Raw genomic sequence first — 16,412 nt, 5'->3', positions numbered from 1 at the left:
GCACTCTCATTTTTGACATTAGTCAATACCAAAACATTCCTTATTTCATGGAACTATACTACACATGCTTGCCCCAAAAAGTATAATCTAACTTTAATATGTGTAGGCCCTATGAAACTATATCTGACATCTAAAGCATGACAGTAGCAGAACAGCAAAAACAGGTGCTAGGCAGCAATATGGCTGAGGGGAGAACTGTAGAATCCGCAATTCACTTCTGATGTGCTAATCTAACCACTGGACTTCCTATAAAACTGCTACCACACCCTCAACTACCATGACCTTCTACTTTGAGAAGTCTATTGTGAAAAAAATTAGATCTTGCTACTCACGAAACTTACTTGTGTTTGTCAAGTTCAGTGGCACATCTGACTTTACATATAACCTATAAAAAGAGTATAGAAAGGTTTTTGAAAATGTGTAATACAGTATTCTTAAATTTGTTTTGACTTTGTGTTTCAAAGTGATAAACCACAAATAATAATATGTTACAAAAAATAATAGTTAAATAAACTCAAATGTTAACATTTGAACTACCATGAAGCAAAAACAAGCAGGTTTCCAAAGGCTTAAAACAGTAATAATTTTCTTTGTCCCAAATTTAAATTTCTATCTTTAAAATTTTAAACAGAATGAACTCAGTTTAAACATTTATTGAACTTTTATTGTGAGCCAGACATTGTGCTGGATAGCTTGCCACCTTTTCTAAACTTCATTATATTACTCACATTTTGTCTTAAAATGGAACTACTTACTTAAATATGAATATGACTGAATATTTTCCAAAGATTTTTTTCCCCTAAGATGAAATGAAGTAGCAAAAGGAAACAAGGGACCAAAAAATGAACACAAAGAGAATGAGCATATATCATACTTAGTAAACTTCCTTCTTTCACAAAGCCTTGCAAAGGGCAGGTTCTCAAATACTTGTTGAATAAAATTAAGTAGGTAGGTAAGTAGAATTTGAAATGAACATGGTAAATTCTGAGAGCATAGTGCAGAAGGTCTTAATTTCTCACTGATGAATTTGAATTTTATTTAGATAATGGGAAGATACTGAAGTTTTTTTATGTAGATGCTGCAAAATATGAAATTTCATTAATATGGCATCAATGCACGGACTACTTTAGAGAAATTATGTACTTGAAGTAGAAAGACTAGTTATAAGACTATTGAAATAGGGTATGAACTTTGGGGGCATGGAAGGAAAGAGGCAAGCATAAAGCATTATAAACAAAAACAGTATATGTACTCAATAACTTATTACATTCATTCAAGCATTTATTGAGCACACATTTTGAAAGGTGCTGTGGTTCATAAATATAGTAACTGTTTCTGCTCTCAAGGAGCTCAGTGTATTGAAGAAATAGATAAACCATTTATTTTAACATATTGTGATGTCCATGCAAAAGATGCTATCACAACATCTAGGAAGGGAGAAAGACTAATTCAGTCCAAGAAGAGGTAAGAGGTGAGGAGAAAGGGGAAAGACTGTATAGAGTCAGGGAGGACTTCTCAAAGGAAGTTGAGCCAGAGCCAAGTTATGAAGGGCAAATGAGTGTTAAGCAAATGCTTAAAGATAGCAGCCTATGCATCTACTCATATCCATTGTATTTTTGTTAAGCAGAAGGTAGATGTGATACAGGAGTCCAAATCATATCACTTAAATCATTCTCAGATGTACCCATTTTCTCTGTCTCCACTACTGAGGTACATATTACAACAGCTTTTTAATTGGTCTCTCTGCTTCTATTCTTTACTCTTATCTTTAGAAGATAAGTGTTCATTTTACTACATTTCCTTTTCTTCTCAGCTGTCTACATATAATTTTAATTATTTTTACAAATATATATAACACAAAACTCATCATTTTATTTTTTATTTTTTTATTTTTTAAAATTTACATCCAAATTAGTTAGCATATAGTGCAACAATGATTTCAGGAGTAGATTCCTTAGTGCCCTTTACCCATTTAGCCCATCCCCCCTCCCACAACCCCTCCAGTGACCCTCAGTTTGTTCTCCATATTTATGAGTCTTTTCTGTTTTGTCCCCCTCCCTGTTTTTATATTATTTTTGTTTCCCTTCCCTTATGTTCATCTGTTTTGTCTCTTAAAGTCCTCATATGAGTGAAGTCATATGATATTCATCTTTCTCTGACTGACTAATTTCACTTAGCATAATACCCTCCAGGTCCATCCACGTAGTTGCAAATGGCAAGATGTCATTCTTTTTGATTGCCGAGTAATACTCCATTGTCTATATATACCACATCTTCTTTATCCATTCATCCATCGATGGACATTTGGGCTCTTTCCATACTTTGGCTATTGTTGATAGTGCTGCTATAAACATGGGGGTGCATCTGTCCCTTCGAAATAGCACACCTGTATCCCATGGATAAATGCCTAGTAGTGCAATTGCTGGGTCGTAGGGTAGTTCTATTTTTAGTTTTTTGAGGAACCTCCATACTGTTTTCCAGAGTGGCTGCACCAGCTTGCATTCCCATCACCATTTGATTTTTAAGTGTACAGTTCAACTGCATTAAGTACATTCACATTGCCGTGCAAACCATTGCCACCATCCATCTCCAGAACTTTTTCATCCTCCCAAACTAAAATTTTGTATTCATTAAAAAACAACTCCTCATTTTCCCCTCCTCCAGTACCTGGCAACCACCATTCTATTTTCTGTCTCTGCGAATTTGACTGCTCTAGGAACCTCATATAAGGGGAATAATACAACATTTGTTGTTTTGTGATTGGCTTATATCACTTTAGCATAATGTCTTCAAGGTTTACTCATGTTGTAAAGTGTGTCACAATTTCCTTTTCCTTTAAGGTTGAATAAGATTCTCTTGTATGTATATACCACATTTTGTTCATCCATTCATCCATCAATGAACACTTGAGTAGCTTCCACCTTTTGCATATTGTGAATAATGCTGCTATAAATAGTATGTTCTATATATGAACATGTTTTTAAAACTTTTTTTAATGTTTATTTTTGAGAGAGAGAGAGTCTGAGCCTGAGCAGGGGAGGGACACACACAGAGAGAGAGAGACATGGAATCTGAAGGAGGCACCAGGGTCTGAGCTGTCAGCCTAGAGCCTAATGCAGAGCTCGAACTCATGAACCATGAGACCATGACCTGAGCCGAAGTCGGATGCTTACATGACTGAGCCACCCAGGCGCCTCTATATGAACATGTTTTAATATGATTTAAAAAAATCACTTGACAGTAAATTGTATATGTGATGCCCCTTTAACCCTAAATGTGCACTTCAATGTATACTTCCCTAAAAAATAAAATTCTCTTACGTAACTACAATATAATTACAAAAATCATACAATTGAATATTTATATAATACTATTATCTAATCTTCAGGCCTTATTCAGATTTTGCCACTTATGGAAAAAAATTCCAGGATTATACATTAATCTGTGCTTTTAAACTCCTTTAATTTCCTATTTTTCCTATTGTCTTTAAAGTGATTTTACAATATGCTTCTCGGTTTGGGTTTATCTGTTTCTTCATAATTAGATTCAGGAAATGCATTTTGGTAAGAATACCACAGAAGTGATGGTGCTGTTTTCTTCTCAGTGAATTATAAGAGGAGGCTCAAGATGTTGATTTGTCCCATTACAATGACGCTCACTTTGAGCAATTGGTTAAGGTGGTATCTACCAGGGTTCTCCACCTGGTAGACACCACCAGGTTTCTCCACTAAGTTACCATTTTTCTCATTGTAATGAGTACAATGAAGAGAAATATTTACAGACTATGTAAATATCTTTTGTTCTTCAAACTTTCATCCAGTAGTTTTGGCACCTATTACCTGAATAAATAAATAAATAAATAAATAAATAAATAAATAAATAAATAACTTATTACTATAATGGGACAATTCCCTCTTGAAAAGTAAATCTGATCATACTATTCCAGGACAAAGCCCACACTCCTCTGACATAACAGGTCTTTCATCATCTCACCCCACCTTCTCAACACTGCATCCTTTTATCCCATCTTCAATCTTATGGTCTGGTCATTATGGATTATTTACAGCTCTTAAAATAAGGGATTCAGTTTCACATCTCTGTGCATTCATATGTCTTTTTACTTTACCTGAAATAAGTTTTCTTGGTATATAACAAATTCCATCTCATCCTCCAAGATTTTACTTGAGAGTCATCTTTTATATTGTCACCTTAAGTGCCTTAGGAAGAGAGAAACTAGTTTGTATCCTTGTCTTACTAATCATACTTTATGGCATTTATTTACATTTTTACTTCCCTCTTAAGAGAGAACATAATTTACTCATATTTATAGCCCCAGTGCCTAGCATAATGCTTGGTTCATAGTAGGTTTTCAGAAAATGTTGGAATGAATGAATAGTGAATTTAAGTGAAAGCAAGTATTTTGGCATGTTGTTATGATGTGGGTAAGTGAAATGCAGCACAAATTGAAATTGGAGGGGCAATCATGGGGGCCTTGTGTAAAAATTCTAAAGAATTGTCTTTAACCCCCACAAGCTCTATAATATGAATTTATGTTTGAGTGATTTCTTAGGTGAAGTGTAGAAAATGGATTACAATGGTGTAAAGAACTCTAGTAAAAATACTGTTGAACTTGAGTGAGTCTACTCAACCACATTCTCAGGTTATGAATCTAAAGACCGGAATGTGAGAACTAAAAACATAAAAATCCTAGAAGAGAGCACAGGCAGTAATTTCTCTGATACTGGTGATAGCAACATTTTTCTAGATATTTCTCCTCAGGTAAGGGAAATAAAAGCAAAAATAAACTATTGGGACCACATCAAAATAAAAAGTTTCTGCACAGTCAAGGAAACCATCAACAAAACAAAAAAGACAACCTACTGGATGGAAAAAGATATTTGCAAATGAAATATCTGATAAGGGGTTAATATCCAAAATATGTGAAGAGCTTATGCAACTCAACACCAAAAAAACCCAAAAAACAAAACAACAACGACAACAAAACAAAAACCCAAAATAATCTAATTAAAAGATGGGCAGAAGACATGAACAGACATTTCTCCAAAAACATACAGATGGCTAACATATACATGAAAAGATGTTCAACAGCACTAATCATCAGAGAAATGCAAATCAAAACCACAATGAGATACTACCTCATACCAGTCAGAATGGCTAAAATAAAAAAAGAAAGAAAGAAAAAAAGAAAAAAGTGTTGGCGAGGATGTGGAAAAAAAGAAAACCTTTGTGCACTGTTGGTGGAAATGCAAACTGATGCAACCACTGGGGAAAACAGTATGGAGTTTCCTCCAAAAATTAAAAGTAGAATTTCCATATGATCCAGTAATTTTAGTACTCAGTATTTGCCCAAAGAATATGAAAACACTGATACAAAAAGATACATGCATGCATGTATACATGCATAGCCAAGACATGGAAGCAGCCCAGGTGTTCATTGATTGATGGATGGATAAAGAAGATATGATACATATATACAATAGAACATTACTCAGCCATAGAAAACAATGAAATTGTGCCATTTGCAACAACAGGGATGGATCTAGATGGAAATAAGTGAAAAAAGTTAGTCAGAGAAAGACAAATACCATATGATTTCACTCATATGTGGAATTTAAGAAACAAAACAAATGAACAAAGGAAAAAGAGACAAACAAAAAAAGACTCTTAGAGAAAATATAGAGAACAAATTGGTGGTTGTCAAAGGGGAGGTGACTGGGGGGATGAGTGAAATATATAAAGAGAATTAAAAGTACACTTATCGTGAAGAGCACTGAGTAATGTACAGATTGTTTAATCACTATACTGTACACCTGAAACCAATGTAACACTGTACATTAATTATACTGGAGAAAAAAGAAAAGAATGTTGTATGAACAAAATTATACACTATGTAACCTTTTGGAATTGGATTTTTTTCACTCACCATAATTCTTTGGAAATGCATGTAAGATTGTTGTGTGTAGAAATAAATTTGTTCTTAAAAAAATAACAAAGAACTGATAGAATGAGGGCCCCACTGACAACAATTTTTAAAAAGTGGGGTTGTGAAATTGATTCTTAGTTTTAAAATTTATTACAGGAAGAAATATTGAGAAGACAGATGAGTTTTGGAATATAGGAAGGAAATTACAGCCACCTACAGAGGTAACAACTGAAACTAAGACTAGAAGATATTTGAGAGCAGTGTAGAATGGGAAGAAAACCTGTGATATGTTCACATTTAATAGAATGAAAACAAAGAGGGAAGAAAAGACAGATGGGCAAAGGAGACAGATCTAAGAATCAAACTAGTCATAGAAAACAGTAGAGTAGTTTAGAGGTAACAGGAAGCAAGTATAGCCCTTGTTAAATTCTGCAGAAAGTCAAGAATGACTAAAAAAGGTCATATGGTTGGGTTACCAGTATGTCATTGGTACCTTGAAAAGAATAGTTTTCAGTGGAATAATAGAACAAATGTACATGGAGTTAATAGAGGGTGCGACAACAAAGATAGCGAGTATAGACTCTATGAGATATATTTGAAGATAAGAGAAATCTGGGAAAATCTGTGTTGAGACATTTTTTTAAACGAATACTGCATATTTATGCATGGTCTAGGTCTTCTGTACAAAGGGCTTTGCATAGCAAACATCCTTGAATACTAGTGATACTATCTCTACCTTAAGTCCAGAGGGAAGATTTGTTTCCCAAATAATAGAATAAAGATAGAGAACATCGCCCTCTGTGGGGACATTCAGGGGGTAGTAAAGTCTCCCTATCCTTCCTGGCTTACATTCCGGAGTAAAGATAAAGTCTGACTGTCTGTCTCCCTTCCTTATTTTAGGGTTCTTCCCCTGTAACATACCCTGCTGCAGGCATAGGTAACATCTGGCCCTCACTCCGCTAACCTTATGGAAACTGGAGCTAGGGACCTGATGCAAGACGTTGCTTTGGTTGTTTTTTCAATGAGTAATGACCCCATGGGTCTTGTGTTTTCTGTTAGTATATGTATATACAACTGTGGGAAATTAATCTGTTAGCTTGCAAGTAAGGTAAAATCTCAGATCTTTCATTGTTTCTAATGTAATAATCTGCTGGTCAGAAACAGAGTAGAGAGGGTGAAATGATAAATGGGGAGCAGGAGAGAGGAAGGGAGAGTTCAATCATTAAAGAAGGCTCTAGAAGAAGCTCGAAAAGGAAAATACATACTTTTGAGTCAAGAGGTTAGAAAAAAATAGTTGAAGAAAAACCTGGAGGTCTGCACAGAAAATTTAAAATCATCTATAAACCAGCTGTTAAAATAAGAAATTTGGATGTAGCTGTGCATGGATACAAACATTTTGATCTAGAGAAGATGGCTGAGAGAATTGGGCAGATGGATTCTATTTTTTTCTAGTAAAGTAGGAGGCAAGGTCATATCCTGGGAAGGGATGTTAGATTTAAGCACTGGTAATATGGAAAACATTTGGAACACATGAATAGAAGGGTTATAAAGGAATATACTGAGAAGCAGAGAGGTCCAGGTAAAGTCAAGCAGTTGTCAGTGGATACAGATTGCAAGATTTCCTAATTTTAAAATTGAAAAAATCTAATAGAAGAAAAAGGATGCCATTACAAAAAGTTTAAATAACTAGGATGCATTTTTCATGTAATAATTTAAAACTGTAATATGCAAAACTATTAGAGAGAAAGAAAAAGTGGGTGAGTGAACTATGTTGGCACAGCAAGAAGTCAAGTAAGGGGAATACTAGATTGATCGTAGGTTCTAAGTGCAAAAGAGATCACAAGGTGGCTAATGGAGTAGGAAAAACAGAAGTAGTAAAGTGATTAAAAGTTGGGATAAGGTTGAGAAACAGATAAAAGGATGATTTTAAGATGTATAAGGGAAAAGAGATAGAAGACACTAGTTAGAAAGAATTGCTTCATTTTAAAGAGTTGACCCAAGGTGTGGCCTTGCTTTTGGGTGGCTAAAATAGAAAGGTAGGATTTTAGAGCTCTGAGAAGCCACTGAATTGAGTCTCATTGGATGGATTATCAATATGGGCTTTGAAAAAGATCTATACAACAGCAGATCAGGGCAGAAGAAAGTGCTGATTCATCTAGGAAAGTGCGAGTTATTATTATAGCCAATGATGACCTAATCAGATGGCATGGATTTCAGAGATGATGATGGTATAACATCAGTAAGTAGTATTGGGAAACATAAAGTAGTCTGATTGCTCTTCCCACAAATTGAGATTGGGGGGAATGGTTTATAAGGCACAAAGTGTCATCTGGAGAAAGCTAAATTTTAGTGAAGGTACTTAAAAGTTTCAAATGAAGAAGAGAATGGGGACAAGGTGGGAAATATAATAAGGTTACAGGTCATGTACAGGGATAAAAAATGGGTGAGAAGTAGTTGAGGAGAATAAGGAAAAAATTTTTAAAAATTAAGTGAAATTCAGGAAAAAATTAAAATTAAAATTTTAAATAATTAAAAATTTAAAAAATCAGCCCAGATTTGCAGAATACATTACAATGCATCATAAATACAACCAGTGGTTTACATCACATTTGGGGTATAATAAGGTTAAAAACAATGATCTGATATTAGTAGAATACAGAATATGTACTTTATAGAATATAGCTAATAGGACAAGATCCTGAATAAACCAAAAATTAGTAATATAAAAAATGTCATGGAATTACATATTATTTGTTAAGACAGTAAAGGGTAGTTAATGAAACATAACAAACATGTAGATTTTTTTGAAGTTTAGAATGGTAAATAACACATCTAAATGACTTGCTGATGTCAATTTATGTCAGAGGGGCCATATCTTTCCAGGTCTTTCTTAATACCAAAAAAAAAAAAAAAAAAACAAAACCAAAAAACCCCCAAAAAACCAACAACAAAAAAAACCTGAATAAATGAGCCATTTACAGAAGGATATTGTTCTTTACTACAAAAGTATAAAGTATTCTATGGCTTGATCGATATCAAATGTTTTTCATCATATAACCTATCTTTATCCCACAAAGTAGTAGCCCCTTGTTTAGAAAATGTTGATTTAGAATTTTTGAATTAATGAATATATAAAATACTGTTATCATTTAGCACACTTTATTTTATTAAAAAAATTCAACCTATTTATAAGTGATCTGAAACGATTTTTCCATTTTAAAATGTCAACTTCCGTATTTTGTCTCCCTATTGAACTCCTCAAGTAAAGGGAAGAAAGATCAGAGTATGACAAATATATTTTATTTGTGAATGTTATCTAATGTAAGTTTAATTCATACAGGTATCCCAAGATTTGAGAAAGAGTGACACTACAGCTATATATTATTTATTGTTTTCTGTTGCATGTAGACCCATGTTGCATGTAGATGTTAGGGAATGAAATACTTATAGAATGGATGCATTTTATAGAATTTATTTTTTTTCCAAGTTGATTTTTTCATTTTTGTTGATTTCAAATAGGAACTTAAATGAAATTCTCATTGGAATTTTCAAGTGGAAACTTTATTGGAAAATTTGGCATTGATGCAATTACTTTCACAGACACAGTTATCCATAGTTTCCATCTCAATTGCTTAAGTTCCCATGAAGAGTAGTGCACCATTTTCAAGCCTACCATTGCTACTGCTTGCATATAAAAAATGAGGCTTTAGCTATAAATTGAATAGCCAGACATTTTTTTAGATATTACCCCTCAATGCCTACATTTCATTTTTAAGAACTTTCTCTCTCTCTTTTTAACCTTCAAAGCATATTTTTCTTTATAGCAGCCTATTCTTTCTGGGATACACAGGATACAATACATTCTTGTCTCTCTCTTATGACACTAAAACCTTTTTTTTTTTTTTTTTTTTTTTTTTACTTTCTTCTTTCAGGCAGACAAAATGAGGAAACAGAGAAATTTAACCTGAATGAAAGAATGAAAGAACAGAACAGTGACATAGCAAGAGATCTAAGTGAAACAGATATAAGTAACATGCCTGATAAAGAATTCAAAGCAATGATCATAAGGATACTCAATGGACATGAGAAAAGAGTGAAAGATATAAATGAGACACTTAACACAGAAATAAGGAACAACATAGCAAAAATACAAGGTTCAATAAACAAAATGAGAAACACATTTGACAGAATGAACAGGATGGAGGAATGAGAGGAACGAATTAATGATTTAGAAGACAGAGTATTGCAAAGTATTCAAGCTGAACAAAAAAGAGAAAAGAGAAATTGCAAATTTAGAATAGACTTACAGAACTCAGTGACTTCATCAAATGTAATATTTGTATTGTAGGAGTCCCAGAAGAAGAAGAAGAGAGAGAAAAGGGGCAGAAAATTTATTTGAAGAAATAATAGCTGAAAAACTCTGTAATCTGGAGAAGGAAACAGATATCCAGATTCAGGAGGCACAGAGAACGCCCATCGAAATTAACAAAAGCAGATCCATTCCCATCAAAATCAACAAAAGCAGATCCACACCAAAACATATTGTAATTAAGTTGGTAAAAGACAGTGATACAGAAAAAAAAAAAAAAAACTAAAAGCAGCAAGACAAAATAAGACAGTAACTTACAAGGGAGGGGACTTTTCAGCAGAAACTTTCTAAGTCAGATGGGAGTGGCATGGTATGTACAAGGTGTTGAATGGGAAGAATCTGCAGCCAAGAATACTCTATCCAGCAAGGCTACCATCCAGAAGAGAAGGAGAGGTAAAGAGTTTCCTAGATAAACAAAAACTAAAGGAGTTCATGACCACTAAACCAGCTCTACAAGAAATATTAAAGGTGACTCTGAGTAGAAAGGAGAGACCAAAGTGACAGTTATAAAGGTAGGAAACACAAAAGCAGTAAAAATTACTATTTCTGTAAAAAATCAGCCAAGGAAGTCACAAAATAAAAGAATATAAAATATGACACCATATACCTAAAACGTGGGGAGGAAAGAAGTAAAGAATGGGTTCAAACTTAAATGACCATCAACTTAATATAGACTGCTATATGCAGAAGAGTTTATACACAAATTGAATGGTAACCACATATCAAAACTCACCAATAAATATGCAAAGAATAAAGAGAAAGAAATACAAATATATCACTAAAGAAAACCAGCAAACCATGAAAGAGAGAAAGACCAGAAAGGATCAGAGAAAATCTTCTGAAACAACCACAAAACAAGAAGTAAAATGGCAATAAATATATATCTATTGATAAATACTTTGTATATAAATAGACTAAATGCTACAATCAAGATATAGGGTGTAGGGTGACAGAATGAATTAAAAAAACAAGATCCATCTATATGCTGCCTGCAAGAGACTCCTTTTAGACCTAACGACACCTACAGATTGAAAGTGAGGGTATCTGACTGGGATTTTTGATCGTAGGGTTGTGAGTTCAAGCCCCACTTTTGGTGTAGACCTTACCTTAAAAAATAAATAGAAAGTGAGTGGATAGAGAAACATCTAACATGCAAATGGATGTCAAAAGAAAGTCAGAATATTAATACTTACATCGGACAAATTAGACTTTAAAACGAAGACTTTAACAAGACAGAAAGGACACTATGCCATAATAAAGATGACAATCCAACGAGAAGATACGGCAATTGTAAATATTTATGCACCCAACATAGAAACACCCAAATACATAAAACAGTTAATAACAAATATAAAGGAACTAACTGATAATAACAATAATAGTAGGGGACATTAACGTCCCATTCACATCAATGGACAGATGATCTAAACAAAATCAATAAGGAAACAATGACTTTGAATGGCATTGGAACAGATGGATTTAACAGATATATTCACAACATTCCATTCTAAAACTCCAGAACACACATTCTTTACATTTTTTAATAAAATTTTTATATAAATTTTAAATAAAAATTTTTAATAAAAAAATATAACCAAAGAGGTGAAAAACATATATTCTTAAAACTATAAAACACTGATGAAAGAAATTGAACATTCTCCAGAACAAATCACATATTAGCTTACAAAACAAGCTTCAACAAATTGATGAAGATTGAATGATCTATCAAAAAGATTCTAGGGGTGCCTGGGTGGCTCAGTCAGTTAAGCATTCAACTTCAGCTCAGGTCACGATCTCACAGTTTGTGAGTTCGAGCCCTGCATGGGGCTCTGTGCTGACAGCATGGAGCCTGCTTCAGATTCTGCTTCAGATGCTTCAGATTCCCCCTTTCTGCCCCTCCCCTGCTCGCACTCTTGTCTCTCTGTCTCTCCAAAATAAATAAGCATTAAAAAAAAAAGATTCTATGCATCTTTTCTGACCATTATGTCAGAAGGTTGTGTAGAAGTCAACCACAAGAAAAAAAATCTAGAATGACCACAAATACATTGAGGTTAATAACATGCTACTAAACAATGAAGAGGTCAACCAGGAAATAAGGGAAGAAATTTAAAAAGTACATGGAAACAAATAAAAATGAAAACACAACGGTCCAAAACCTCCAGGATGCAGTTAAAGTGATTCTAAGAGGGAAATTTATAACAACATAAGCCTTCCTCAAGAAGCAAGAAAAAACCCAAATGAAAAACTTAACCTTACACCTAAAGGAGCTAGAAAAAGAACAACAAACATAACCTAAAACTAGCAGAAGGAAAGAAATAATAAAGATCAGTGCAGAAAATAAATGATATAGAAATTTAAAAAAACAATAGAGCAGATCAATGAAACCAGGTACTGGTTCTTTGAAAAAAATTTTTTAAAAATTAATAAACCTCTAGCCAAACTTATCAAGAAAAAAAGAAAGGACTCAAACAAATAAGATTACAAATGAGAGAGGAGAAATAACAACCAACATCAAGAAATACAAACGATTATATGAGAATATTATGAAAAACTAGATGCCAACAAATTGGACACCTAGAACCTAGAAGAAATGGATAAATTCATAGAAACATAAACTACCAAACTGAAACAGAAAAAATTGAAAATTTGAACAGATAGGTAATCAGCAAAGATATTGAATCGGTACTAAAAAAAAAAAAAAAAAAAATCCCAACAAACCAAAGTCCAGAACCAGATGGCTTCACAAGGGAATTCTACCAAACATTTAAAGAAGAGATACTACCTCTTCTTCTCAAACTATTCCAAAAAAAACAGAAAAGGAAGTAAAACTTTCAAATTCTTTCTATGAAGTCAGTAATACACATACACATATGTAGTATACCAAGACTACATAAAGACACCACAAAAAAAGAGAAATACATGTCAATATCCCTGATGAACTTAGATGCCAAAATCCTCAATCAAATACTAGCAAACTGAAACCAATACATTAGAGAAATCATTCACCATGATCAAGTGGGATTTATTCCTGTGTTGCAAGAGTGGTTCAATATTCACAAATGAATCAACATGATATATCACATCAATGAGAGAAAGGATGAGAATCATATAATAATTTTGATAGACATATAAAAAGCATTTGATAAAGTACAACACCCATTCATGATAAAAACCCTCAACAAATTAGGTTTAGAGGGAACATACCTCAACAAAATAAAGGCCATATATGAAAAACTCACAGCTAACACCATCCTTTATGGGGAAAAACTGAGAGCTTTTCCCCTAAGGTCAGAAAAAAGACAAGGATGTTCACTCTCAACACTTTTACTCAACATAGTACTGGAAGTTCTAGCCACAGCAATCAGACAAGAAAAAGAAATAAAAGTCATTCCGATCAGTAAAAAAGATTTGCAGATGACACGATGCTCTATATAGAAAACCTGAAGACTCCACCAAAAAACTGCTAGAACCAATAAATGAACTGAGTAAAGTCACAGGATACAAAATCAATGTACAGAAATCTCTTGCATTTCTATCCACCAGTAATGAAGCCACAGGAAGAGAAATTAAAAAAACAAGCCCATTAACAACTGGACCAAAAAAAAAAAAAAAAGATACCTAGGAATAAATATAACCAGAGAGGTGAAAAACCTATATTCTTAAAATTATAAAACACTGATGAAAGAAATTGAAAGAAATGGAACACAAAGAAATGGAAAGACATTCCATGCTCATGGATTGGAAGAACAAATATTATCAAAATGTCTATACTACTCAAAGCAATCTACACATTTAATGCAATCCCTATTGAAATAGCACCAGCATTTTTCACAGAGCTAAAACAAACAATCCTAAAATTTGTATGGAACCACAAAAGACCTTGAATAGCCAAAGAAATCTTGAAAAAGCAAAGTAAAGCTAGAGGCATCACAATTCCAGACTTCAAGTAATACTACAAAGTTTTAGTCATCAAAACAGTATGATACTGGCACAAAAATAGACACATAGGTCAATAGAATAGAATAGAAAATCTGGAAACAAACCCACAACTTTATGGCCAAATAATCTCAACAAAGTGGGAAAGAATATCCAGTGGGAAAAAGACAGTCTTTTCAACAAATGGTGTTGGGAAAACTGGTCAGCAACATGTGAAAGAAAGAAATTGGACCACTTCTTACACCATACACAAGAATAAATTCAAAATGGATTAACATGAGACCTAAAATCATAAAAATCATAGAAGAGAACACAGGCAGTAACTTTTTTGACATAATCATGGTGACTTTTTTCTAGATATGTCTTCTGAGGCAAGGGAAACAAAGGCAGAAATAAACTATTGGGATTATATCAAAATAAAAAGCTGCTGCACAGTGAAATCAACAGTCAACAAAACTAAAATGTAGCCTACAGAATAGGAGAAGATATTTGCAAATGCCATATCTGATAAAGGACTAGCATCCAAAATATATAAAGAACTTATACAACTCACCCCCCCCCCCCCAAATAAGTAATCCAATTAAAAAACAGGCAGAAGACATGAATAGACACTTCTCCAAAGAAGACATACAGAGCACCAACATACACAAGAAAAGATGCTCATCATCAGGGAAGTGCAATTCAAAACCACAATGAGATATCACCTCACACCTGTCAGAATGGCTAAAATCAACAACAAAAGAAATGATAAGTGCTGGCGAGGATGAGGAGAAAAAGAAAAACTTGGGCACTGTTGGTGGGAATGCAAACTGGTGCAGCCATGTGGGAAACAGTATGGAGGTTCTTCAATTATTTCCACAATTGCTTAAAATATTTTATTAAAGACACAATGTAATTTAGCTAAAAATATTTATTAAAGGGGAGGGTATAATGTATTTAAGGCACATGAAGAAGTTTTGGCATTAAGTTGCAAGAAAAGGAATACAAATTATCCCAGTAAATTTCAGAATCTATTACATTAGCACACATAGTTTTTAAAAAACGTTTCAAGAGCACCAGTAATCCATCCCCGATAAGGCACAAGCTTCATGACTCGGTGTCCCCATGCTTAAGCAGCTGCTGTCTGGTATACTCCCAAATCAGCAGTGCCCCACTCACATGGACGTTGAGTGAGTGGATAATACTTTTTTTTTTTAATTTTTTATGTTTATTTATTTTTGCTAGAGAGAGACAGAGTGTGAGTGGGGGAGGGCAGAGAGAGTCAAAAAGTTAAAAAATAGAAATATACTAGATCTAGTACTTGCATGACTGGTATTTATCAAAGAATACAAAAACAATGATTTGTAAAGATACATGTACCCCTATGTTCACTGCAGCATTATCTACAATAGCCAAACTATGAAAGCAGCCCAAGTGTCTATCAATTGATGAACGGACAAAGAAGATGTGGTATATATATACAATGGAATATTATCCAGCTACAAAAAGGAATGAAATCTTGCCATTTGCAATGATATGGATGGAACTAGAGAGTATAATGCTAGGCAAAATAAGTCAGTCAGAGAAAGACAAATATACGATTTCGCTCATATGTGGAATTTAAGAAAAAGAAAAGAGCAAAGGGATAAAAATGAAGAAATGGATTTATAGAGAACAGACTGATAGTTACCAGAGGGGAGGTGGATGGGAGGATGGGTTAAATAGGTGATGGGGATTATGGAGTGCACTTGTCAAGATGAGCACCAGGTGATATATGGAATTGTTGAATTGCTATATTGTACACCTGCAACTAATATAACACTTTATGTTAACTAACTGGAATTAAAATAAAAACTTTAGTTTTTAAATGTTTACTTATTTATTTTGAGAGAGAGAGAGACAGCATGAGCAGGAGGGGAGCAGAGAGGGTGGGGGGGGGGGAGAGAATCCCAAGCAGGCTCCACACTCTCAGTGTAGAGCTTGATGCGGGGCTTGATCCCACAATCCTGGGATCATGACCTGAGCTGACATCAAGAGTCAGATGTGCAATCAACTAAGCCACCCAAGTTCCCCTAAAATAAAAACTTTAAAACAAGTTTTTTCTCTCTGCTTCATCTGTTTTCTTTCAAGTTGCTTAAAAATGACGTTTTACAATCAAACTGGGGAGTTTTGATTTATAATCAA

General features: G+C 33.9%; 1 protein-coding gene across 2 annotated transcripts in view; it reads right to left on the bottom strand.

Annotated features, from left to right (window-relative positions):
• Positions 1-16,412, bottom strand: part of GPR137C (G protein-coupled receptor 137C) — a 65,759-nt gene that overhangs the window by 26,680 nt on the left and 22,667 nt on the right. For both annotated transcript variants that reach the window (XM_043556162.1, XM_043556161.1), the window contains exon 2: positions 342-385. In XM_043556162.1, coding sequence (XP_043412097.1) covers positions 342-385 — 44 coding nt within the window. The remainder of the gene's footprint in view (positions 1-341; positions 386-16,412) is intronic.

The sequence above is a fragment of the Prionailurus bengalensis genome, chromosome B3, assembly GCF_016509475.1.
Source record: "Prionailurus bengalensis isolate Pbe53 chromosome B3, Fcat_Pben_1.1_paternal_pri, whole genome shotgun sequence".
Lineage (NCBI taxonomy): Eukaryota > Metazoa > Chordata > Mammalia > Carnivora > Felidae > Prionailurus > Prionailurus bengalensis.
Note: the sequence above shows the minus strand (reverse complement) of the source record. Positions and strands in the feature narration are given on the sequence as shown.